Source organism: Ips typographus, linkage group LG16 (assembly GCF_016097725.1).
Source record: "Ips typographus isolate SLU linkage group LG16, UJ_Ityp_2.0, whole genome shotgun sequence".
In the NCBI taxonomy this organism is placed as follows: domain Eukaryota; kingdom Metazoa; phylum Arthropoda; class Insecta; order Coleoptera; family Curculionidae; genus Ips; species Ips typographus.
This window is the reverse complement of record NC_138437.1, coordinates 4798322-4826193: the sequence shown is the minus strand read 5'-3', so window position 1 is coordinate 4826193 and position 27872 is coordinate 4798322. Positions and strand designations below refer to the sequence as shown.

The window sequence follows — 27872 nt, the reverse complement described above, 5'->3', positions numbered from 1 at the left end:
TAGGTTTTTTCGGAGTAAAAACAATTGGTCTCATACAAATGATGATGCTTTCTTTATCTAATTACAGCCCATATCTAGATAATAGCACTGGGCGCGTGCGCCCTACAGCTCATTTTTATTGTATTGAATTATTTTTTAGAAATTTAGAAGGTTGTCATACTTTATTTAATAAATTACTGAATAGCAAAAGAACATTTTATTATTTTTAAGTAGAATTTGTACTTTTCAAGACTGACAATGCCTGTAAGAAGAGCCCTACATGCAGGAAGCTGGTACAGTGATTCAGGTGAAGTGATTAATTAATGCATTTATCAGCTGATTTTATTTTCTTTCTTTTTGTGGAGGTTTGGAATACCTGTATTATAGCTCTAACCAACTTTCTTTTAGGTGCTGAACTATCTAGGCAACTGGAATCTTGGTTGCACCAAGCTGATTTATCTCATGGACCTGCTCGAGCAATCATAGCCCCGTAAGTGCATTTTCTACATTAATATTATTATACTACAAAATTTTGTTGTTAATTTAAAACTACCCCCAATCTGCAATTAGGTATCTTTTTTCTTATTTAGCAAAACTGTATGTATTTATTTGAATCAATAATTAGTACCTCTAAAGTCATATCAGTAAATTAATGCCAGTTAATCTATTTAAACCTGTGATGCAGAGCTGCTAATCCTTCTATCATACTATCAGTAAATTGTTTAATTTAAATTAATTCTCCAATGGTAAAAATGTCTATAGTTTCAAGCCAAATTTATATTTGTGGTACATTATTTAGCAAAAAGTTTTAGTATTAAAAAATGTTCTTATAGAAATTATACTTCTCAAATATGACCTTGTACAGAACTACCAGGATTACCATTGGAATACATGACCCTTTTTGGCCTTTTTTTAATCAAGCTTAAGGAAATTACTAATATGAGTACAGTTATCAACTTTTAGTCATGCGGGATATCAATATTGTGGAGCATGTGGAGGTCATGCCTATAGACAAATCAGCCCTGTTGTTGTGCGAAGAATCTTTGTGTTAGGCCCTTCTCACCATGTGCGTTTGTCAGGTTGTGCCTTGTCCAGTGCACAGAAATATAAGACTCCACTGTATGACCTACACATAGACATGACAGGTCAGTATGTTTTCTAATAAGTTTTATTAAGTACTTACTCTGAAAGTATTGTTAATACAAGATGAATGTAATGAACTTATCAATTTGAATTGATTTAAAATCAATATTTAACTATTCTAATATGAAATGATGCTATTGTTTGTGATATATTTTTGATATCTTTACTCTAATACCACAAAACAAAATATGTTTTTCTTTTTTGACAAATGATATTAGGGTTATTGTCAGATGACATCAACTGCTAGGGTCACATTGGTAAAAAAAGATGTCAGAGGTGACCCAGGTCAAACAAAGAATAATTTTTTTATATTACTATTTTTTACCTATAACCTATAACTATTTTTCACAGTAAATAATAACTGTGAAAGCAAAAAAAATAAGTGAAAATCATTAATTATTTTATCACACTCTGAAGAGTCTCTAACTGGCAAATAAACTTAATTTTGTATTGAAGCATGTAATTCAATATGAGCTCTTTATTGAATATGGTTTATTCAGTAACATGTTGATAAAAACATTTATAAGATGTCTGGCCCCTGGAGAATTGAATTACAGAACACTCCATATAAGTTAAAGCTCAATAAAGTAATTCTATATTATAAACAATTATCTTCTTCTGATAATATAATACATTACTGATAAAAGTGTGTATACAATTTGAGATAAAAAGCAAACAGGTTTCTTGACATTTTTTTTTCTATTTTAATAGTTCCATATATTTATTGATACACACACACACACATGATGAAATTTGTAAAGAAGAAAAGTATGTTGTATTCATTTCTTTGTTGCTAGTTGGGTCTTCTGTCTCACCACAGAAAGAAATTTTGTTGGGAAAATAGAATTTCACACAATTTTCAACTGAGTTGAAAATAACATTAACCTAGTCATCCCAACATTACTGATTTACAGTTTCAAATCCACATTATCAGGTTTTTTAGGTATCAAGACTGAGCCTGTAAGTCAGTGGTCTTGTGTTGGGACGATTAGGTTAATGTTATTTTCAACTGAGTTGAAAATAGTGTAAAATTCTATTTTTCCAACAAACCATTTTTGTGTGGTAAGACAGGAGACCCAACTAGCAACAAAGAGATAAGTAATTCATCTCAACAAACATAATATAGAATGTATCAATATAAAATAATGTAAAACCCTTTCATAGATGTAAACCTGTTGTAGGACCTATGAAAGGTTCACCAGTTGGTCTTAATACTTCACAAGTAAATTTTATGCTGCAGGTAACTGGAATAATTTGTAAAAAATGAATTTAGAATGAAATCAGAGTTTTGTAGGTTAAGCAGGAAGGGTGCTAATTACTAAATAGTTGAATTAAAATGTTTTTTAAGTATTTGGTTATAATTTATAGTGCTTGAACTCAGTATTCTGTTATGAACCTTGTTAAAACTAACTTAAACTATTGAAACTCACCAAATAATTATTGCAAATTGTTCTTGTATGCACCATTGCACCACAGCAGGTCGCCAAAAATATAAAAGAAAGGTGGGGTTTTTGACATATTTTAGGCATATTTTGGTGGAAGTATTAATTAAGCTGTAGTAACATAGGCCATCGCCATCTTGCTTTATCACAATGAGTTAAAATGAGACAGACATAGGAAATACTGATGTGAAAATACCTCTTTTGTTATTATTATTTCCACTAAAAAAATACCTAAGTTAAAGCTCAATCAAGTAATTCTATATTATAAACAATTATCTTCTTCTGATAATATAATGCATTACTGCTAAAAGTGTGTACCTATACAATTTGAGATAAAAAGCAAATAGGTAGGTAGGTTTCTTAACATTTTTTTTTTTCTATTTTAATAGTTCCATGTATTTATTAATACACACACACACACATGATGGAAATTGAAAAGAAGAAAAGTATGTGATGAATGAATATTAATTTCTTTGTTGCTAGTTGGGTCTTCTCTGTCTCACCACACAAAAAAAAATTGTTGGGAAACCCAACAAACTGTTTTTTTGTGGTAAGACAGGAGACCCAACTAGCAACAAAGAGATAAGTAACTCAGCTCAACAAACATAATATAGAATGTATCAATATAAAATAATGTAAAACCCTTTCATAGGTATAATAGGTATAAACCTGTTGTAGAACCTATGAGAGGTCCACCAGTTGGTCTTAATACTTCACAAGTAAATTGTATGCTGCAGGTAACTGGAATAATTTGTAAAAAATGAATTTAGAATGAAATCAGAATTTTGTAGGTTAAGCAGGAAGGGGCTAATTACTAAATTGTTGATTTTTTTTTTTAAGTATTTGGTTATAATTTATAATGCTTGAACTCAGTATTCTGTTATGAACCTTGTTAAGACTAACTTAAACTATTGAAACTCACCAAATAATTATTGCAAATTGTTCTTGTATGCACCATTGCACCACAGGGACGCCAAAAATGTAAAAGAAAGATGGCGTTTTTGAAATATTTTAGGCATATTTTGATGGAAGTATTAATTAACCTGAATTGTAAACTGGAGTAACATAGGCCATCTTGCTTTATATCAATGAGTTAAAATGAGACAGACATAGTAAATACTGATGTCAAAATACCTCTTTTGTTATTATTATTGTTTCCAGTAAACAATTACCTTACTTACTATTTTATACTACAAATATAAGTTGAGTTATTAGAGAAATTCTCTATAGATACCTATGTTTATCTTTTATTTCAGTGAATAATGAACTAGACAAGACTGGTCAATTTGAGTGGATGGAGTTAGACACTGATGAAAATGAGCATAGCATAGAAATGCATTTACCTTACATTGCAAAAGTGATGGAAAAGTAAGTTAGTAACTGAATAGAACAACAGAAATTTCGCATACATTGAGTTTTAGCTACAAAAATGACTTTACTATAGTCCCTATCTTAGTTGGATCTCTTAGTCCCGAAAAAGAAGCTTATTACGGCAGAATTTTAGCGCCGTACCTAGCCGATCCTAAGAATTTATTTGTGATATCCTCTGATTTTTGTCATTGGGGTCATCGCTTTAGATACACTTATTACGACAGATCTTATGAGAATATTTATCAGTCCATTGAGGGCCTAGATCGTTTGGTAGTATTTTTTTATATCTTCCCGGATTACATGTAATTTTATGATTTTTAGGGTATGCATATTATTGAGAACCTTAATCCGACAGAATTCACTAATTACCTAAAAAAATATGGTAACACCATATGTGGCAGACATCCCATTGGAATCTTGCTTCAGGCTGTCCAGGAACTACTTCGTAATGATAATACCCAAACTGCTAGCATGAAATTTTTAAAATATGCTCAGTCCAGTCAGTGTCGTAATATGAATGATTCGTCTGTAAGCTATGCCTCGGCAGCCTTGGTAATTGATTAGTATCAGAGGGGCCTTACATCAAATTATTTTCATAGATTTTCTTACTACCGTAAATTAATTGTATTATGATAGCAAACTAGTACTTTTTCCACTCTTACACTATGTACAGTAACACACTGAACATAATTTTACACTGACCGATTCTGTGTTTTACTGTTGCATTCAGTGTATATTATTATTTATTTCAAGAACATTGAAAAACTCATATTAGAGTAAAAAGCTCCTTTCTGCTTTGTCTTGTGGTCAGTCCATTTTTGAAGTAAATAATGTGGTGGAACTTGTACTATAGGATGTAAGTGCAATTATCTTTGTAATCAAATTATATATAGTGTAATATTTCTTTATATTTTATAGTGGCCAAATGACCATTAATATTATAATTGTTTTTTTACACTTAACTTTATACAATTGATTTTTACATCATATTGAATGTTGGCAGTTTTTTGGTAGGCAATATCAAGTAAAGTCTGAGTTTGTTACTTTCTTGACGCAAAGAGAAGATCCAAAATAAGTGTTGTTAATTAGCAATTTATATGTAAATATGAAACGGTTTTTGCTCTGTATATTCTGCAAATAACAAGCTTATCTGTGACTCAAAATACTTTTCAACGATATATAGTTATTTAAGTTAATTATTAAGGAGGTGTATATCAAATATTTTACTATGTAGTTCCACCGTCCAGGTTAAATACTCCCAAAGAAACCCAGAGCTAAAAACTCTTTTTATTAACTCAAACGGGTATGCTACGATATTTTATGCCATAAGTTTCCGTCAAAAATATCAAAGTATTTGTTATACACTTTACCTTAAGAATAATTTTTTACATATACCTATATAGCTGATAAGCTTAAGTTCTTGTGTAGGATCTCGTTAATTATTGTAATTCATTATTACCATCATTGCATACCAGATTTTATAAGTCGCTATATCATTTTGGTCAACTTTATTGAAACAGACATTGTATAAGAGTAATTTTCTAGTTAGGCTAAATACCTTATGAAGACTTTTTGATAATAAACTCGTTTGTAATTTACACTTTATTCGTTATATTTATATCTAAAATAGCAAAACATAAGAATTACCCCCTATACATCGTAGACTTAATCAAGTCGGCTCATTTAAGCCTCCTAGTTATCGCAGCTTTTTTGAAGATTGGAAAAATATAAAGGCAATCCTATTTTAAGCCTTTACTAGAAAAAGATGGAATCAAATAAGGTTAAAGATTTAAGCCTTATTCATAATACAAATCGACAGAGAAAGAAGCCAAATATCATTTAAAAACTTCACAATCCGTATACAACGCATTGTCTTCTTGTTCTAAGCCGATTCAAATAGACTTGGTAAGTTCAAGCCTGTTAAAAAAGAGACTTGACTTGACTTGAATAAGCCGCTTGAGATAGCAGCTTGTAGAGTATAGTATCGCAGTTTTTCAAGCCTACGATGTATAGAGGGTTAATGTCTGCAAACGCCGTGGAGGTCCGGTACAGTAAACCCTTGTACAATCATCCTTTGCCAAATGTCAAGAAAAGGTTAATTTTCCACCAATATCATACATAGTTTTTAAACGATACCAGCCTGCTCTACAAGGACAAATGATGGTCTTAGGCGCTTCCAAATGGCCAAGGAGACCACTTTAACAATTTAAAAAACCTGTTAAATGATATTGAAACCATGTAAAAACAGTATTGATTTCAAGAAAAATTAGTTCCCTATATAAGAATATTTTGCTGTTAGGTTTTCGATTACCTTTTAACGTTATATTTACTTGATTATCCAGAAAACATTAAAATCGATTACTCGCTTTGCTTTTTTCTTTGAAGATGGCGCAACACGCATTAAGTGAGTTCAAAGAAATGTCAAATCAATGCAAAAATCTTATATGATTCAAAATGGTACATTATATTTAAGAAAGTATTTTTACTTATATCTACGTAAAGTTAGCAGTTAACCAACTGCTTATATCAACTTCTTTAATTTGATTTAAAAATCACAAACAAATATACGCATGTCCAAACTGAAAAGTGACGGTTTATTAGACATGTGGAGAACTAGACAGATAGATAGATGGCTGACAAGTGAAGTAGTAAGTCACTGTACTGACTACTGAATACTGACATTAGTGTGACCTAATTGAATGCTTTCCTCATTTCTTATGGGGTTTTAGCGTTAGTTAGTTACTTATCTAGATATATCAATCTAACAACCTTTTTTTAACTTAACTATTTCTTATTTTACTTTATCTGTCCATTGTCCTCTAGATCAACTCACTTTTAGTAACCACCCACATACAATTACTTAATTTATTCTGTCTATTCTAGTTTATTTGGGAAACCCCCTTTTGTGTTTTTGTGATTCATTTATTAATAACTATAGAACAATCCATAACATGTGACTAATATTTCTTTAATTAGCAGCATGCTTTACAATTACTAGATTCAACTGGAGGATTATTCATATTTTAATGTAATCATAAATACTTTGTTACTCTTCTTATACCTTTATTTAGCTTAATTAAATCATTTTTAGTAAAAACATTGTGATCGTTGGGCAACTATTTAAACGCTTATTTTTATTCAATCTTAAGTCTGCAACATTATTAACGGCATTTAAAAGGGTTTTCATGTTTTTCTAGAATTGCTGCAAATATTTGAAAAAACGTACTGTCCCTATGGACAGACTTAGTTTATTGTTTTCCCGTAAGATGTCGCAACACTACTTAAGTATCTGCGGAAAGTAGGGCAAAAAGACTTTGAATTAAAAACAATATAAATGGGGTACTTTTTTTCTGTTATTATATTTTTGTATGGTGTTTCCAAAAATTGAAAACACTCAATTGTAGATATGTGACATGTTTGGGTAATAAAACTTTAAAACGTTTTTATGATTTTAATTTCACATACTTTACACATGCTAACACTTGGTTATCAAGATATTATTGGTGGTTTGTATTGCTTAATTAGTGTTTTGTTCCTTAAGTGATCTGCCTGAATTATCAGTATATTATTACACGTGTTTTTAGTAATTTAAAACTAACGAGGTTGGCGCGTAAACAGTGAAGCTGTCAAAGTTGTCAAAAGTTCTAGGTTTGTCCGCCAGGTTTAAGCTGTCTCTTTGCGAAAAGTGCTTGCCTAATGAAAAGTAGTCCTGAGTTTTCCGATGTAATTTCTCGGTTTTACTGATCAAAAAATTGTTTGGATGTACATAAACGTGAAGTGTAACTGTACTGCAGAGAACGTTGGTTTCTATATTGTTCTTAGGAGGTAATTCGGTTTTGGTGATTTGGTGACAAAGCGATGGCGTAGGAAGCGGACTTTTACCCATAAACGCTATAACCTCCATTCGTGTTATTGAAGTAGCGACGAAATTAAACTTGTGTCAGATGTGGCTATCGTTTTAGAAAATACGAAAAGTGACGTTGTGTGATATTTTTTAGGAACATATGTAGTGATCAAGTGACATTAAGGATAATTTTAGTATGTATTTACCAGGATTAGGACGCGATACGAGCTTCCAAAATGAAGAAAAATATTCGTTGTTGTCTATAACGGCGGGGTGTTGGCAACGACTATACAAAGGCTAAAAAGACCGGCAGCAAAACTTTGCCATAAAAATGAGTCAATATAGGCAGGACGGAGGCGGTGGATCGACCGCAGTGCCCAGCGCCGCCGGTCAGGGCCCTACGACCGCCGGCGCGGGTCCAAATAACGGGGCAATAGAAGGTGAAACGGAGACATCCTCGGGCTCGGGAAATTCGGGGGTCCCAACAGATTCAAACGCTTATACTACAGAAGGTGCTCCACCGCCGGAAGCCGGCCACGGTTACGCGCCGTTTCCCTACGGATCCGATCACGCGTTTGGACCGCGCCAGCCTTCTTTAGGGGGCCCCAAACAGTTGCCTCCACCGCCAACTCAGCACCGTTTTGTTCCGGGTCCTCCACTCACTCAACCTTCAGGCCCAACTCCAACTCTTAATCAGCTGCTGCAAAACCCAAATCCTGTGCCTCATCGCTACCAAAATAATTATTCTCACTCAGAGCAGCACTACAATCAGTGGCCACAAAAACATCCACAAAATTACGCTCCTGGGCCACCTCCTCCAGGCCCTTACCGACAACAACAAGGAGTAAGTTCATTTTTATATTTGTTGATGCTTGCCTTCCTTTAGTTAGTAATTTTAGACTGCTACAATAGTACTTGCTGGTTAAACTCTGTAATGTCTCTTTAAATAAAGCTTGCACTCAATGTTGCCTCCTACATTGCTGCTCATAGAAGGAGACTACTTTAGTAGTGCAGTTAAGGTACCTTCTTCAAGTTGTAGTAAGGTCCTATAAGAGCAACTCTTTTAGTTTATTGAACCTGTAAATAACATACATTATATGTAATTGTTAGTTTTGGAAAGTTCAAGCAACCTGGTGTTAAAAGTAATGACCTTGAACTTGATTCCATATACAACATTTCATATCTAAGGCCTACTTATTAATATTCACTTTACTGATTTGTTTGCCAAGCATTTCATTATTGTAAAAATTTATTAAACTGTTTCTTAAACCAAACCCCTTTTAAAAACATATTTTTGGGAAATAGAGAATTTCAGGAAAGGAAATTGTGTTGTTTGTGAGGAATTTCGAGTAGTTTACTGAAAAGAGTATGTACTTAAATATCCTTTAACAAACTAACATGGAAACTAACAGAAATTTGAAAATAAGGTGTTCGATATTTTTGCTTTGCCCTACACCTTGCCATACCCTACTTGTCTATTATTAGAGGTTTGGTTTAGATAAACAACCTACAAATTGTAATATATAAATAAGAGGTCATTAACAGCAATCATTAGGTACTTTTATGGTGAATTTTCATTATTGGAAATATCCTTGACTGTTTATATCTAAACTTAAACTATACAGAAGGTTAATAACCATTAACAATACCTATAAATCTTTAATTGCATCATTAAGTGGAATGGTTGTGTTGAGGATTTTGCCTGTTTGTGACTTTTTTAAACCCATTTTACAGCACATCTCTTATTTGTTTACATTATTTTAGTTGTTACTATGCTTATTAGATTCATAGCTTATTGACTAATACATGTTAGATGCTTTCGAGGATGCTTTATTATATTGTAACATGGCAGAAAGATTGTCAATAGCTTTGTTATTAAAAGTGGTTTATGTATGATGTCGTTTTAGTTTTACAGCTGATACTAAGTAGTTTTCATAATATGTATGTCAATCCCTATAGAGTTTTGTAACAAAGTCTGTAATCAAACATTTTCAAACAACTTGGAAAGTTAGTAAATAATAAATGTGATTATCAGTTTTGCAAGGGACACCATTACATTTCAATCTTCACTGTATGATTCATTTCACTGTTCTATATACCTACTTTTAATTATGGGATAATATTTATATTGACCCAAATTTTTAGTAGCTACAATAATACAGGGAGTTGAATCAATAATCAAAACTTACTAGATAGTTACATTTTGAATATATATTTTTTGCTTGTTGTTTGTTAGGAATTACCTAGGCTGTTTTAGTGGAATGTAAAGGTCAGGTTTGTTAAGGAACAAATTATTTAGACAAAATTTGTTTTTATTGTAGTTCTTTGACCTTTAAAGAGTGTATAATCCTTATGATATAAAAGTAAATTCCAGACTTATCTTCTTATTTATTGTGCAATTGGCGTAACTGCATAATTTTTCAGCATTTAAAAACCACTATTTTGTAATACATATATGATATGTTAAAGTATTACTTTTGGGTTAGGTTTTACAGATTTTAGTAAGGATGATATTACATTTTATAACTGTTATTTGGTGCACCAATATATGTAGGGTTTTTCTGGTTCTTTTCTTTGTAATATATAGATAAAAAATTGATGTTCTTGGTTCTCTAATGTCTGAACATTTTTGCAGTTTTGTCCGACTTATGGTGGAGCACCTACTTCAGCACCAAGCGGGTACGATTCGCGGTCAAGCTGGCCGGGCGGTCCGCCGCCTTCGGGAGCGTCTCCACACTCCCAACACGGTCCAGGTAGTCCCGGCCAGCCACAACCATCGCAACAACCGCAAAATCAGCCGCCCACGTCGCAACCTCAGCAAAATTCCTCTAGTTCTGTGCCTGTAAGTCAACCTTCGCCTCAGCCCACGCAGCCGCCCATAAGTCACTCACCTGGGCCTGGTCCTGGAGGACAAATGCCTCCTAGTCCTCAGCAGCACAACCACCAACATCAACCTCCTCCTGGACACCAACAGGGATTTCCTAGTCGGCCGCCTCCTCCTACAACACCTAACGCACATGGGCCTGATGCAGCGGTAAGTTTTTTCAACCTCTTTGTTTCTAACTTTAAAAAAATGTGTGGTTTTGGGTCTAAGATACATTTGTTCAATATTTTGATACCTATGTCATCAGGAGGATTACAGAGTTACTATATCAATAGAGAAATAATGGGATTTGGTACACCCTACATAACCTATAAAATAAATTGAAAAACTATATAAAATGGGTAAACCATCTGGATACCCCCAGGTAAATGATACCAGGGAATACACATAAAAAAACCACCAATCTATTCATCATTTCATCTTGTGACAACTTAAAGTCTCTTGTTATGTACTGTTGCATTGCTTTAGAATAAAAATGCTCTGTTGAGGGAGTATATGTTGAAACAGGTGATTACCCTACTATGTTATTGTAAACTTCTTGGTACATAAAAATGTTAACAGGTGGTTTGTTTTTCCTCTTTCTCCCTCTCACATTGTCGGCATAATTCCATTCATCAGCGGAATCACCCTTGGTAGAATGTTTTCAATTTGAGTAATTGGGAATTGATTTTTAAGAGTTTCACTTGCCAACATCATTATCCACTTTCTAGAAGGCGGTTTCAAAAATCATCTAAAGTTCTTGTAACAGTAATTAGGTAATAGCCTGGCTTTTTATAGCTGGTTATTTCAGAGTGTGTATACCTTAATTTACTCAATATTGTTTATATTGGCTTTTAAGTGTAATTAAATAGACTTGACCTTTGTCAACATATCTAAACTGATTTGGTTGGTAGCACGTGCTTTATTATGAATTCATTGTGTGGGAGTAAACGGGGACCCGGTAGTAAATCAAAACGGTCCATTGTATTGTAGAAGTATGTGCCAATATTTGCATTCTGCTTTAGGTGGATGGTGCTTTGGTGTCTTCCTGTAAAAAGTCTTTGTCATAAACCTACTATTCTGCTAAATGTACTACTATTATGCCATACATTTTTTGCGGATATTTTTACGTCATTTCCAAGCATTATAATTTAAACACTCTACCCGTTTTCAGAGAGAGATATTAAGCATCATTCATTCATGTTCCCTACGCCAACAAGGCAGGGACTGAAGGATTTTAAGTCGTTTATTTAACTCGAAAGTCCAAAGAACGTTTCGTATTTGCTCTTCCAAGCAAACTGCTTTTGAGGAGAGTTTTCGTCACGTTATTTACTCGACTGTACAGGGTTTCGGTTTTCAATTCTAACGTCCACAGTGCCATTGCCGGTGTTCGGGGTTAAAAACCCAACCAATCATAATCCGCAGCGAGTTATCAACTCTAAAATTCAATGCAAAACTGTTCTAAAAATGCGCCCGGCAACAACATAGTCGTTATATTCACAGCCCTCGTACACATCACTTTGTTGGCTCATATAACCAGCATTGCCAGATGGTTCTCAGAGTTTTTAGAAGAAGGAAATACGGTTTGCTTTTAGGTATGCTTAGCTAACAGAATATAGTTTGGTTAACGTTTTCTGTTGCATAAAATTTATATTTAATCTGTAATTAACTTCAACTGATTCAAGAGATGACATTATTAGATACAGCTTGTAAAATAGTGTAAAATAATAAGAGTTGTTCTAATACAGTTTGTAATATCGACAACACCGCTGTAATATTCCATGGCTTGGTTTCGAAGTTCCCTTGTGGCCGAGTGATAGCAAGAACAGTGAGCAACGCTGCCATCTGTTCTCTACAACGTGCTGGCATAAACGCGTTATTGATTAGAAATTTCGTATATGGCAACATTGCTGGCTACACAGTACGCTGCACCGTGTTTTGCTATCGCTTACGTACTGTAAAAACACGTGGGGTTTTGTAATACTATCTACGAAATTGTCTCATGTTCGCCCAGCTCTACAAGAATTTTTATAACTAAATTTTTTCAGGCTAATCCTAAGATTTGCCGTTATTTTCTATCTCATTTTCAACAACAAGTTTTGAGGCGAGGAACTATTTGTCCTGTTTTAGTATTAGTATAACAGCTTTCATAGAAATCTAGTGCACCCCATGTATTTAATATTCACCATAATGTCACCACTTTTTACCGATTAAAATTTAATTTGCTCCTATTATTTCAGATCCCAACGCGTTTTATTGTTTTGCTTCTTCCCTTTCTCTGGGTTTATCCACTAAACAGTTGAATGGGCTTTTGTCTAATTTAGAATAGGTAACTGAAAGGCATCAAAGGTCCCTCCAAATATGAGAAGCATTTTAGCAGTGCTCATCAATAGATTATTACTTTTTCCTTTCAATGTTTAGGTGATAATGGAAATTTGCACGCGTTTTCAGCTTTTGTGGAAACATAAATTAAGTTCTAGTTCATATCCTTTAATAGTGAAGTTAGTTGTTTATATGGCTGTGGCACTTCATAAATACAATTACCATCCTGTCCCATTTTCCAGGACATAAAAAGGATGTTTTCATTTCTCTTAGTAACTACTTCCTTGTCATGACTTATCATTTTAAATACTTTTATATCGTCCTACACCAGGCATTCAAATGTAATATGCATAGGTGCTTTTTAAATTAATTGTAATACTTTAGGCTTCATATACTGCAGTAATGAAATTTAACTTGTCTTACTCCGCCTGATTTATTTAATAAAATATTGACTGATTCCTAGGAGTTTAATAAAAAAAAGTCAGAATAACGCAGAGCACATCAAAAACCGCCGCAATGTGTTTGTATATTCTGAAAGTTTGTCTCCCATTCTTTATTTTACTGAAATGCTCAGACAGCCAGAAGGAAATACGAGGCCCATTCAGAAAATTGTTTATAAACCATGCTACAATTATTACACTCTCATACTGTTATTGCTTGATTGTTTTAACAACTTATTTTTGCGTATTTAGGTTTTTGCAGAACTGTGACATCCAATCCAAAATATCTTGAATAAAAGCAATATTTCACTGATAATGCTGTATAAAGCCAGGATAGTTGAGCTTCCTTATATTTCGAATCGTTTTGCTGTCTGCTCCTTTCAAGCGAGGCTTGGCAGTAACGTTGTTTTCATTGCGCCGTTGCCAAGCTTTGACGTAGTTTTGCTATGTTGCCGTAGTCATCGTAGTGGTGATTGGAAATCCTGCTGAGGTTACGCGGGCCGGCATAGAATGGTTAAGTGTGTTTTCGCGTTTTGTAAACGAATTTTTCTGGTTCTGGCACGAAACTTTACATGGGAGGACCGGTGATGTGTGTTTGATATGTAGGTAAATTGTGTTTCTGTTCCGAGATGAAATCAGGCATTTTTCTGGCGGTTGTAAGCATGTTTCAGCTTTTTAAACTGTCAAGGCCACAGTTATTTATGGGTAACTAATCAACTTATAAAACGTATATGCTTAAAGTGTTTAGTCACTAAATATACAAGTGCATCACATGGAACGTACAGACCTCCGCAACCATTCAAATCCATGAAAAATTGTATCAAAGTAGCAAATCGAAATTGCATTAACGTGTAATTCGTTTGTGACACATGGTAAATTGAACCAGGTATTTTATGCGGAAAGTTTCTGGAGAATTTTACTTACTGAATGCCTCAAAAGCTCGGGACTGTTGTGTGGTCCCGCATTGTGAATAAATATATGACGTTCCCTTCATTTAAAATTTATGGATTCAGCAGCGTTTTGGAAGTTAACTGGCTAAATAATTATTGTTTACACTTCTGTTCAATATGTGGCTTGCGGTAGGTATTTTAGATTCAAAATGAATAATATCGCTTCGTCGAAACCATTTTTATTCTTTCAGCTTTCAGAGGCATGACTTCAAGCCTGTTTATGAATTTCAATGATACTTGTTTTTTTTTCAATATAGTCTTTCAACGATTGGTGGTTTATGTTGAATATTACATCACACAAGTATAATTGACAATGATTTTTAGATTTCCTGGTTTTCTAATGCCTATAGGATAAGGCATAAGCTTGTTTACCTTAGTTCGAGTTCTCCTGTGTGTCCTTCCAACGGCCTGAACCAAAATTATACCACCCTAAAGTAGATGATATCAAATTTCAGAAAGTATGGGATACATTCAAGAAAAATTAAGATAGATTGTTAATATCTTAATCATCAACTGATGTTGTCTTCTTTTGTTTTGATGAAGACCTCTAAGCATTTATGGCTTTATAACTGTCGTCATACTGTACAGGTTATTAATAGTTGTTTACCTGTTTCTTTTGTGTCATTTCTTAAGGTACTTTTTACCTAAAAAATATGTATTAAAGGACACCCTGTAATGTTAAATAGGTATGAAAGGAGTCATCTGCGGCCAGAATGAGTCTACTTAGAGATTTCTTGTTAAAGTGAATAGACTAACAATACTACTTTCCTTTACACCATAAGAAAGGCTCTTTTGTCAGTCTGGCAACTTCATATGTTGTAATTGCCTTTCAGGATTGTTAAAGATATAGTCATTGAATGACACCTTGCATGTTTGCCTTAAAAGGCCCATAGATTGCCTGGTTGAGAGGTTGCATGCAAGTGGCAGGAACGGAAATAATACAATTCCATTTTCTCTTCCTTAATTAATGGCTTTGTTGGCAACATGTGTTTCTCGGTTCTCAAAAAGTAACAAGAGTCTTGTATATGATCTATTACTCCAAGAACTAGACCACAGAAAAAATCCTATAGATATCTCCAGTTACAGTGAATACTTTTGTTTTTCCAAATACTACTGCGGTCAGTTTTAAAGTAATAATTTGGTCTGTATATCTCCATTCTTGTTATAAAACATGACAACATCGTGCTTGTGATATGCTAATGATCTCGCTACACTCGAATTATCTGGTTCGCACAAAGTATTGGATGGCAGTACACAAATGATCTCATTCATTGTAATGCTCTTACTATGCCAAAATCTTCTCCTTTGATTCTCTTTCTGCAAAGTCAAGTATTTATAATTAAGTTTTCTTTAGTAGAGTTTTTGATGATAATCTATATGTCCTACAATTTACCATGAAAATTGTACTGCACATTTGATCAATTACTCTGCACAAAGAAACCCGACGGTTAATGCTAGTCACTGATGGGCATATTTCGTGATACGTCAAACAGCCGATCGTCGCGGCCCTTTAAAAAGCATTTTTGTGTAATTAATAAAGAGAAAAGCCCCAATGCATTATGCTTGCCGCTTGATAGAGCGAGTTGTTTAGCGACCACCTAGAAAATGCTTGGCGTGTGTATAAAACGATCATCAATCAACGTACTTACACAGTGAACGCATATACAAGCTATATAAAATACTTTCACAAAATTAGCCAATAGCGAGTTTTTACAGTCAGCTGCTGAAAAGTTATTCAAGGCTTTAAAAGCATTATGTTCACTTTCAAAACTTCCTCGTAATTAAAGATACGTTGAGTATTTGACTTATATACATAAACACCACTATAATTAACACTGAACTTGAAAATGTGGATTTCAAAATATAATGCTGCTTTTAGACTTCCGGTTGTTTCAGAATAATTTTGAGTTCAAGGATTAATTTTTTAATTCAATTAAGTACTCTGGTTTAAGCTTCTTCTATAAAGCCCTGTATTTTGTTGCTGAACTAGTTTCTCTCTGATATTAAATTTAACCATCCATTCATTAAATAACTGCATTTTAATTTAAAGCTTTATTCAGATTTGAAAAGGGTGGCTGGTGTTTTTGCTTTTGATACGTTTCCCTTTCAGGTTAATACTTTTAAAAGCTCACTTTAGAATTTCCTCTTTGATGTATTAACTACTTTACAGGATTACATTCTATATCTAAATGTCAGGTGTTTGAGTGCAATGTGCCAATGTGTGGGATGTTCTAGCGTTTTAACCTTGATAAACGCATAACAGAAATATATGGACGAGCTAATAAAAAATGCAAGACTTTATTTTTTATGTAAAAATGCTAGCGTTAAAAATGTACGGTTAAATTGTTACATAATCAGTTCCCTGACCTTGCCACACTTTGCATTATCTGCATACTTACTCAATTATAATGTCCGGTTTTGGCACATTGTATGCTCCGGCGATCTTGCATTTCGTATTCTATTCACATGCTCTTTGATTTTCAGAATTATTAATGTTTCGCTTATTCAGTTGAGAACTTTTCACTTTGGATCCAATTGTCATTTTACTCTGCAGTATTTCTAAAGTTGATCTATGTGGAGGAACATTAGTAGACAATGCTTTAACTACGTCTCGCCTGAACTTGACAAATGAATAGTATTTGCCACAAAGTTATAAATATTCTTTGGTTATTGTTGTTCCTGAGAACTTAATTTACTTTGCAAAACAATGCATGCACTTTATTGAATCCATGCAAATGTCTTGCACCTGTATGAGTATTCAGATCCCGTTAAATTACTTAATTCAATTTGCTTGTGACATGTGTGAGCCCAATATAGTGATACGATTTAGTGCTTATTAACATGTTAAGTGTTAGTGAAGAGAAATTACTTTTGCTGGCTTTTAATCTTATCAGCATCTGATGGTTTCTAGGTTATTGCCTCTTAATCGAGATCTCACAGCTGATCCACTTTTCACACTTCGTTAAACCAGAATTGACATTTGGAATAGTTTTGTATGTTTCCTATCATTCGTCTTCAATGATAATTGAATTCTTGTCTAAACATCCAAGAGATTATTGGAAATAATTGTCGAAGTCAGATATAATTGCTTTGTGTGGTTTCTCTCTCTCCGTAATTGAGTAATCGACAAAGACAGTCAATGGGCAAGAGTACGCACATTATCTTACGTAACAATTATCAAAACAAACACCGCATACATATTTAGATTACGTACATGCTTTAAATAAAGATTCTTGATTACAGTATGATAACAACACCACTCTAAAAATAAATCAAAGGTTGTATTTTTTAGCATTTATTTTGGCGGACGTTCATTAACCTTAACAAATTTATAAGTACACAAAAACAAAAATAGATTCTATTCTCGATTTATAGCAATACCGCATAAATATTAGAAAACCGCAAACACATTAAATCATTGGAAGCTATGCCCTCAAAATGTTGAATTACGGTATTTAACATTATCTAGACTGAACAATTTAAGGTGTTTAGATCTCGATCAGGGCTGCCATTAATATTGGTCATGCAGCAGTAGTCGGAATGTGTAATGTTTTACGTCATGATTAAGGAAAATTTAAATGTTTTGTATGAATAACGAGTCTGTACTTAATAATATTGAAAAATAGCTGCACTTAGCCTCACACTTAATCAGAATGTACATCAACAGGAATTCTACTAGCTTTCAGAGGACTTGTATAATTTGCTGATACTCATATAATGTTAACTACCTAAGAGAAGCATCATCAGTAGAAGAAAATGCAAAATCATAATTGCATCAAGATAATCTAGTTACACTGTGATAAAAACTGATTTACAATTTGAAGGAAAAGTTTATTATTTCCGTTGTAGTTCTGCTCCCTCTAGGCTAAACCTGTTTTCAAGTATAAATGAGTTTTTGCAGTTTTAAACAAAGTTTACAAGGAATCTGCAATATTACTCGTATTTATTTCCCTGTAAATCAATGTTTTTTTTCAATTCTTAAACCATAATAATCAGTTGTAGGGGTATGATTGAAGTATCTTTCCCTATTAATTTTAATCTTGTTACAGTCTTTCCAAGTACTGTATGCAATGTGCAATTTAATATAACATTGTTCCTTTTCTAGATGTGATAATCCTTTGATATATTGCATTGACCCAAGATTAGCAGAGATGATTTAAACAGTCGGCTAAATTCATGATTTTCTACAATAGCATAGGACTGATAGGTCAAGCAACTCATTTGTAATGGACACGACTGGCTCTAATTTCGTTTATATGGTTTGCTTTGTACTAGCAAATTGCTGCAATGTAGGCGCTGCATCAGTTTTCAGAAGAAATCTTTCAGCACAGTTTGCATCGAATTTTGTTAAAATGTAGAAGAACATTTCAATTGTCAAAGTATTATTTTCTATACGTGTTGGTGAAAGATTGGTGTAAAGCATTCAAGAGTAAAATGAGTCCCCCATTATTTGCAATAATGAGGGTTTCTTAAAGACTAAATAGTCTTATTCAAAGGCAAATCCCTGTATGATATGGAACGATCCATTTGCCTAAAAATAGTAATCAAATTTCTTTATGCTTTAGTAGATTTAATGTATGTCTATTAGGAAGGATTGGCTTGTGACTTATGATCCATTAATAATATGCTTATTGGATAATTTTGGTTTTACTATCATTTTTTTATGTATTTCATTTATTTTATGTGACAGTTTAGTTATTTTACAGCTTGCCACCTTTGTGGTTTAAGATTCTGGCTGATGCTACTTTAAAGCTATAAAACTCCATTACAGTGTTATTGGTTGCATGTGACAGTTGTGTGACGACATACCGATTATTTATTGACTACAAAATTTTACTGCAATGGGCAATAATATTAACATGATATGGTAACTTTGGACTTTTACTACATTTATTTTATGTTGTGCATATTGTAAATCAACAGGTATGCCAGAGAGTAAATATAGAAAGTTTACTAAACTACAAATCGATTTGTCGTAAACTTTATCCTGGAGTTGGATAACGTTGACGGTGAAACTAAATTTGTGTTCTTGATCCTTCTGATGTGGTGTTTTATTATTGGAGGAGTATTTGACCTAGTTCAAGTTTTTTAATTTGTTGTTTGCTTTAGAGGATTCTAGTCGGTAATAAGATTTGAGTTGCCATGCTAAAGTAGTAAAAATGTTAGCATCGGAAACTAAAGCATAGAAATTGTTGGCACAGATTCAAAACAAAGCATAAACGAGCTAAGATTTCAAAACAAATTTATCAGTCTGAAAGTGCTTGGGGGAGATGCCAAGCAATCTGATATTGGAGAATAATAGAGTCCCGAATAAAAACATGCAGGAGGAATCACTGCCTAGCGATATAATATTTAGATATGCCAAGGCCAAATGTTCACCTTTGGGATTTACATGCACGTTCACTTTCTATGCTGTAATAGATGTAAGGAATATTGACACAACTTTTTTTAATATTCCAAGTATCATATAACCAGTAAAGGGCTGGTACATTATTATCATTGCAAATACTGTGGTCGATATTCTGATTGCTTCACGTACATTGACCGGAGATTTCGTGTTAAGAAGTGTGTCAATATTCTGTATACACACCTGTGATTCTTGATCAAATAAAACAGCCTGAGATTTTGCCTAAAGGATTAAAATTTTCCGATTCGCCTGGCTGCGTGTCTTAACTAACCTAACCTAACTCTATTTAACTTATTGCTTTTGTATAACAGACAGATTTCATAAGTTTGATGTTTGCCCTAGTTAGTATAATCCTTTTCTTTCCAAATAGAGTATAAGTTATATTGTTCTATGTGGGTAGCTACTAGGTCAAAACTATTTATGTATGTCAAACATTTGGTGAGACAAATGGCATCCAAATTAGAGGCAAAACGGAAACAAACAAAACAGAAATATACCCCGCATTCCTACTGAATAAAGAGAAATAATAAATAAAAACCGGATTACATAATCATAAATAAATGGCGGCAGGTGGCACATTATGTGGTAACATGCTGTAATATGTAAAGCGTGTCGGGCTTTTATATATAGTTTGTATAAAATTTTGACCCTTGTCTTATATATTATTGTCTGACCTATATAAATTGAATGAGATTCGGGTAGGTCGGGCAACAGGTCCCCAAGTCATTTGTGAATAACAAGGTTTATGATCAAGCAAGACTTTCAGAAGGGGAGACGGAAGAAATCGTATTGGTGACATTTGCCCTTCTTATTGCTCCAGTTGTAATATAAATTTCACATCTGAAAGTTATTTGTGTTGGAAATGGAAGAAAGCAAAAGTGTAGACTGATACCTCACCTGAGACGAAGAATATATTCCATTTTCAAAATCGATACTTTGGATAGTCTTTATGTATGCACAACGGACACCTCCCGACTATTTTACTATGCATGAAACTTTCTTGTATTTATTTAGATAATAGTGAAGTGTGTTTACTTTGAAACTGTTTTCCTTTGAGGTCGACAGCCTTTCAGTTCATTATGTAGTGAACGGGATAAGATAAAGGGATTTTCTTTAAAGTTGATACACCTTCAATTAAGTTTAATTAATATTGAGACTGTAATGGCTTTTTCATGTGTTTTTTAAGTCGGGATCTTATCCAGGAAAAACTGATTTAATCCAAACAGGTTTAACAAAAGATACACAAATATCTAAAAACAGTCATATGTTTTACACAGACATCTAAAAGAGATAATAATTTTAAAAGCATTTAACAGATGAAACAAAACTGAAAACCCGGAAAATTACTTCACATATTATATATAAAAATTCCGTTCCCTAAAAGAATTTAATAGGAAGTCGACTTCTAACAGATGCATTTATTTATGCCTTTACCCATTACAACATCAATGGAATGTTATAATGGGACCTGAAAATATTGGCGCCCTGAACTACCAACCTATAATTAATTCGAAAACCGGTTTTATTTAACCTTTAATTTCGGTAGCCAACGAAAAAATGACCTAAATATGTGCCAAGGCCATTGGAGGCCAGAAAAGGGTATTTTAAAGGGAATAATTCTTCCCTAATAGCAAAGTTCTAGTTAATAAGAGTGAGAGGCAATGGAAAAGATTTTTATTCAAGCTTAACAGTTTCCAAAAGAAAATGAAGAAGCTATTTCAATTATGTTTTCTGTAACTTTGTCATTACAGCATTATTTTACAGTTTCTGCTAACTTGGTGAACTTTTGATTAAACGCTGCACAATACATTACTAAATATGTCAGAAATATCCTATATTTTTTAAATTTAAGCTGAGGCTCAATTTGAATGATATTTAAAAATAATTTATTCATATCGGAAAATTCGCATTTCGATGGTATTTCCTGAGAGTCTTGAGACAAGCTATTAGTGGTTAGGACAGCCCTGAAAAATCAACTGCTATTTAGGCGACGAGGTAACTAACACTTCCAAGCCCTATGCGCAGTTGCGGGTGAAAATCGATAAATGATTTAGGACAGTGTAAGTGCTATCATACAGGTTTGTTACACAGAGTTGAAATTTACGTTATCCTTGTTAAATTATGGCAGTTACAAAGGGGTATAGATGCAGGAGAAACACATTACATTTAGTATTCAATGTCCTTTTTGTTGGTTTATGTTTACATACTTGTAATTTCCTAAAATATCAAATCTATCGATATAATCTAGAATTATCTTGTATTAGTAGTTTAGGTAGTATTACTGCCTTGTCATTCATTACAAGCTTTAATCAGTTCTACACAACTTAATTTGAAATAAAATTGCCAAGCAGCTTTGAGGAAAATATATTACTTGATAGTAATAATGTAGAATATGTCTAGTTGGTAACACTAGAGTGTTTTAATGACTGAATTTACAATGTTGTTGATTGCAATACAAAAATCAAACGACTGCAAATTGACTTCGTTCAATTTGTACATGTAATACGAAGAGTGAGAGACATTTCGGAAAATCCAGAATGATTTTAATTACTATTGCGTATTGATTGGCTTGTTGAAAGTACAGGCATGCATTGTTTACTAATTTACCTTCAAATAACGTAGTAATTATTATCTCCCATTGTGTGTATTGTTACATTTGAGGCAATTTTCGGACAGGTCAGTGCTTTGATAAGCCAATGATTTAACATCCTCATTGTTGTGTAATCATTATCATAGAAACGTAAAAATGCCGTTTATTCAATACATTCCATTCAATAATAAGTAATGATAAACTATAAAAGATAAATCGTAACTGCCTGCCTATATTGCGGTTTCAATACTTTGTTTGCTCGCAGACTCCATTTGTATCTCAGACAGAATCTTCAAGTTGGCAGTAAAATAAATAGCATTGTAAAGATCATTCTCTTTAAAAGATTGAATATGGGTTTTTATCACACTAAGTGACTATACGTCAATTTTATGGCTGCTTACATATGTAATAGTACTAAGTGGATTCACTATCACATGGAGAAGAAGAGTAAAATGTTGATATTTAAGCAATATGATTTTTAATTGCAAAGCATGTGACAAACCTTGAGTGGTGAATTACTTCATATACTTAAAATGAACAACTTAGAAAAATGTACAAAAACAATTATTAATTAAGGGGTCAATGTCTCGTTTTGCTCACACCAACTTTTGGTTGCGCTATAATTAGCAAGTTAATAATTTGCACTTAGGTTCTACAGTAATGAATGTATAAACAGAAAATAGTGCTGAAGCAACGACATGCTTCCAAATTTGCACATTCACTGATAAATAATTATAATAATTACGCTGGTAAATAACACAACATTTACTTTTTGTATAGAGCTGTATCAGATATTTGTACGATCATTTAAAAGAAACGCTCTTAATTCAAAATAAAGCGCTAAGGGATAGCTCATAAATATTTCCGGGTTAGTATGACTGTTCCATTACATTTTATTAACACATAAAGTTGGCAAATAAAATCCAACTTTAAATTCTTGAAACTTTGTAGTTTACTGCACACAACTTCACGGAAAAGACTGACTGTTGCAATCTACTTGTTTAAACCAGAAAGTTTTTATTTGAAATTTATTGTTTGGACGTTAAGGTATACAAATTGCTGGTCTGTTTTATGCCCACTAAAGACACATAAATCGTGACACGATTTTAAAAGGGGTTCAATGTCACCAATTATCCTTTTAACAGGTTACAGGTACAAGTGTGGCGGCAACAGTTCATTCAGTATTATCAGACAGACCCATAAAACTGAAATGAAATTCACCTGATTCATTGTAATAGCCCCTTTTCAACTCTTAGGGGACACATTTTCGATTATGTTAATGAACCCCAGCGTGTGGCCGGTGTTTTGCGTACTTTTGAGGTTGAAGCAATAATTTTAGCATACAATTATTTGAAACTTTTTTTGATTCATAATTTTTATTGCAGGATCTTAGTGGAGGAAATAGCAACGATAGTTCCGGAGGGCCAGCGCCTGGAACCCCGAATTCTCAGGGTATGCGACCAACTCCATCACCGACAGGATCAACAGGGTCTAGGTCGATGTCTCCTGCTGTCGGTAAGTTGATCAACAATAATTATTGGTAATTACATCCCTTGAGTGCAAATCAAAGTACAATCTGATTCCAAGTTATAATTAAGTGTATTGACTCGGCCTTGAATAAGTCACGACCCGAATTAAGCCTGCATTACCGTATTTATGGAAACGTTAGTCAATAAAACCTCTTATATTTACGTAACGCCTTCCGTAATCCAAAAATAAACAACCTGCAGTTTTTTAAGGCCGAGTTCACTAATCATTGGCAGTGATCTAATCAATGTATTATTCAGTAGTTATGTTTTGTTTTAACTCAGTTTCTATTTTTGATAGAAGCTCTGTGTTGTTGTTTACAGTTATCCTACCAGATAAACTTGATTAATGATGTTATGCCATTTACAATAGCAACTTCCGACAATTTGTAAACTGAATGTTGCTTCACAATACGGATTTGTTATGACCAGCATATTTAATACTAATTTGCATTTTTAGGACAAAACATTCCTATGCCTCCACGGCCATCAAGCAGTCAATCTGATGGTGGTAGTGGTGGTGGTAGCAGTGGGGGTGGGGTACCAGCGAGGATGAGCCACTCGCCGATGCCCCCGGGACCAGGTACCTATGGTCCTCCTGGTCAACAACCACCTCATCCTGGCCCTTACAAAGGAATGGTGTCAGGTCCGGGTGGTGCACCACCAAATTCACCGCAGATGCCACTTTACCAACACCAACCTGTACAGTATCCTGGTCAAGCTGGAGGATATCCTCCTCGACCGCCTGGAAATGTAAGATCCTTTTATTATATAATGTTTTAATTCAATATCATCTCATTAACAAAGCCAATTTCCGTTAGGCTTCGCACAAATACCTATTCGGTACTTATTCCACATTCTTATACTTCATAGTAGTTAATTGTTATGCCGTTAGCACAAATGTTTGAAGGTGTCTCGGATAATACCGGAAACAGCACTAAAGTTTGTGTTTACGCGTGGTGAAAGTTTGCGTGTGTAAGATAGAAACTTTTCCGTTTAATGAAATTGAAAGTTGTCAAAGCTCCGGAAACAACAACCCAGTCTTTTACAGGCCAAACTATATTTTGTTCCATATATGGATTATTTAAAGCTAGATTATATTGCAGATTTGACCTTAGTTATTTTTGTAGTGGTGATACATCATTGACTTGAATATTAAATGATAATATTCACTGCTATAAAGAAATCCAAGTTAATTATGAAAATAAATTTGCATCGCATGAAAGTCGTTAAGTCAAATGGAATGTTGCCCCTATTTCCTAAAAATAATGCAGAATTTTCAGTCAGTGTGTTTTTAACAATAAACCCCGTAAGTGAAAATTAACTGGCGCTGTTTTTGTTTGGGGGAGGTTTATTGTTCTAGAGGTCGTTACGAACGGTCTCAAAAATAATTACACATACAAATTGGGACAGTGTAAACACTATGGGATCGATAAAAGCCTACCGGTGTTCGTTCCCGAAGATTTGTAAACCTTTATCGATTTTTTGTTATTTTATTAAGGCTGGAAGATTATATATTTATTTTAGCCTGAATAGTATTTAAGATCAAATTATGAGTTTCAAAACCAACCTAGTCATCTTTTTGTAGAGGACTTAATTATTATGCTTACAATGTATAGTTGCGTGCAAGGTGATATGAAACTTTACCACAAGGTTGTGACTGAATAATGTCCCTTTAGAACTGTTATATGCAAAAATCGTGGTTTTTTTGACATGGAAATTAATCTCAAATATTTGAACTTTGTCAACGCCAGAGTCAATAGCATTTTTATTGCTATTTTTTTTTTTTCTATTAGTGGAGTTAAAAATTTACTGCCACGTGTAAATTTGCCTCTATTGAAATTGAAAATTCCATAGTGACGGCAAAATGTAGGTAACTGCATTGTTTTTACCATGAAAAAGTCGTGACGGTTGCAAATGAAGTAAGTGTCCAATCAATTAATACTTACAGTTTTATTTCAACGCGTTTCGCTTTATTAAAGTAGTCTTCATCTTGAAGTTAATTTCCATAATCCTGATCTAGCCCTGAATATATTCAGTTATAGGAATTAAAAGTTTATACTTTCATTTTTCAGTTCTTGCTCATGAACACTTTATATTGGTTATTGGACATGAATTAAAGATCTTATTGCAGTTTGGTCCTTCATCGCAAGGGTACGGTCCAACGTCGGGATGTCCTTCACCAGGTCCAAACCTGCGACCACCTCACTACCTCAAACATCACCTTCAACACAAAATGGGTTTTGCGGGTGTAGCGTCTGGTTCTGCACCTCCTAGTCCGGGTCCGCCGCAAAATTTTCACATGGGGCCACCTTCTGGACATCACCATGCAGGTATGGGCCCTCCACCATCGATGGGGCCGCCCAATATGCCACCCTCAAGTAGTCCGATGCTAACGAATAACCATCCTCACGAAGGCCCCATGCCGCCGCCGAGTTCGACACCGAATTCACATTCCCAGATGGTCAATGAGATTCTGGATAATGGGATTACAACCACGCCTCAAGGTTCCATGAATACTCATGTAACTGCTACTTCTAGTGGTTCAGTTACCTCCGTGGTTACTACTGGTCCGGATGGAGCTCCTATCGACGAAGGTTCGCAGCAATCGACGTTATCGAACGCTTCAGCTGGTGAGTGTTTTTCCCACATTAATTCACAGTTAAATGAGGCAAAATCGAACAATCCATTATTTGTTAGTTCTGTTTACGTTCCGAAAATAATAAATCAAACAAATGTTTGAGTTCAATTAATATTCAAGCAATTAAAATCCATATTTCGATTTATATCAAAATTGTTGGATTTTATAATTCCACGTATTTAAAAACAGATTCATTTCTTTCAGGATTGGCTGGTAATTTTAAAGCCTTTTGTGTCATCGGCTGTATGTTAATGACAGTTATTTATTCACAGCATTTAACTACCTGGTGTAGATTGTAATAATAATATTTCAGCGTCGGGTGATGATCCCGGATGTCCTCAAACACCTAAATCGAACAGGAAAAATGACATGGGTCATTATAGCCACCCTTCCACGCCTCAAGGTTCAGTGCCTCATGAAGATTATGGGGAAATTAGTAGTCCGGGTTGGCCACGTACACCTGCTAGTCCTGTAAGTATATTCCTTTTTGTCATACACCTTCTTTTTGAACTTGAATTAATATGAATTGTGTTGCTGTTTGAACAGTCAATTTATTTATGTATTAAACTCTGTTACTTCAACAGTTTCACTAAAGAATGGCTTTTAACCTAAATTGTAATTATAAACTTACAGTTTAAGTAGCAGAGTGCAAGTTGTAGTTGTGTCGCCGTTGTTTGGTGTTTAAAACTCCAGTCTCCTTGGTTATATTACAATTACACGCCCTTGTTGTATTTTCAAATCCCCAAACTTCAATTTATCAAACATTTTTAATGTGACATTTACGTTTAATTTAGAAAAGCAAAAAATCTACAACAAAGATGGGCCGGTATCAAAGGCTTTTTGTTTTGATTTACTCCCTCAAAGCATATACAAAATATCTGTTAATGTCACGTGTCAGATAGTCGAAAACCCTCTGTCCCATTTCATTTTATATTGGACAGTTTCAATTACGCATTTACCTAAAAAAAACTTTTGCAGAATAAATGTTATGTCTGTTATTTAGTTCACCACAGGTAGCTTTATTGTGTAGCAGTTTCATATTTGTGGTTCCATATTTCGTGCATCCTCCGCGATTTATTATTTTACACTCGACAGTTTTTTTCAAGTGTTCGGTATGGTTTAGTGGCTTTTGAGTGAGCATTGTGTTACTTATGAGTGTGCTGTTGTTTTCTTACACTCGCTCGCGTATCGATATTTTTGTTTAAACTCCAAACCAGTTCTGCATGATTAGTTGTGATTCATTGGACACAATTTTTTTGATTGAGCCTTCATTGACAGAGCGAATTAGTTGGTCACTTTACCTGGAAAATTTCTTTACTAAAACCTTTAAAATTTTAAGAAAAGTTTTATTAAT

The 27872-nt window shown here is 33.9% G+C and overlaps 2 protein-coding genes across 11 annotated transcripts in view; both read left to right on the top strand.

Annotated features, from left to right (window-relative positions):
* The first annotated feature begins 21 nt into the window (after positions 1-21).
* On the top strand, positions 22-5535 carry LOC145739111 (protein MEMO1). The gene is made up of 6 exons (XM_081994469.1): positions 22-286; positions 388-469; positions 943-1124; positions 3821-3932; positions 3986-4205; positions 4257-5535. Exons 1-6 carry the CDS (start codon positions 238-240, stop codon positions 4497-4499), a joined length of 888 nt encoding a protein of 295 aa, XP_081850595.1. The 5' UTR covers positions 22-237; the 3' UTR covers positions 4500-5535.
* A 2070-nt stretch (positions 5536-7605) lies between these two features.
* The window catches only part of osa (trithorax group protein osa), a 32359-nt gene continuing 12092 nt past the window's right edge, over positions 7606-27872 (top strand). For 8 of the 10 annotated variants that reach the window (XM_081994464.1, XM_081994463.1, XM_081994458.1 and 5 more), the window contains exons 1-6: positions 7606-8623; positions 10415-10813; positions 23737-23866; positions 24338-24630; positions 26012-26510; positions 26832-26989. In XM_081994464.1, coding sequence (XP_081850590.1) covers positions 8111-8623; positions 10415-10813; positions 23737-23866; positions 24338-24630; positions 26012-26510; positions 26832-26989 — 1992 coding nt within the window. In that variant the 5' untranslated portion in view covers positions 7606-8110. Of the gene's footprint in view, positions 8624-10414; positions 10814-13879; positions 14007-23736; positions 23867-24337; positions 24631-26011; positions 26511-26831; positions 26990-27872 lie in introns of those variants that run through there. The other 2 variants (XM_081994459.1, XM_081994465.1) reach the window with 2 other exon arrangements.

What these genes read in the sequence shown, in the direction of transcription:
- LOC145739111 (XM_081994469.1), top strand. Translation starts at nt 238, where the DNA reads ATGCCTGTAAGAAGAGCCCTACATGCAGGAAGCTGGTACAGTGATTCA. An exon ending in AAGCTGGTACAGTGATTCAG is followed by an intron (nt 287 to 387) that starts GTGAAGTGATTA and finishes ACTTTCTTTTAG; the next exon opens with GTGCTGAACTATCTAGGCAA. An exon ending in TTGAGGGCCTAGATCGTTTG is followed by an intron (nt 4,206 to 4,256) that starts GTAGTATTTTTT and finishes TATGATTTTTAG; the next exon opens with GGTATGCATATTATTGAGAA.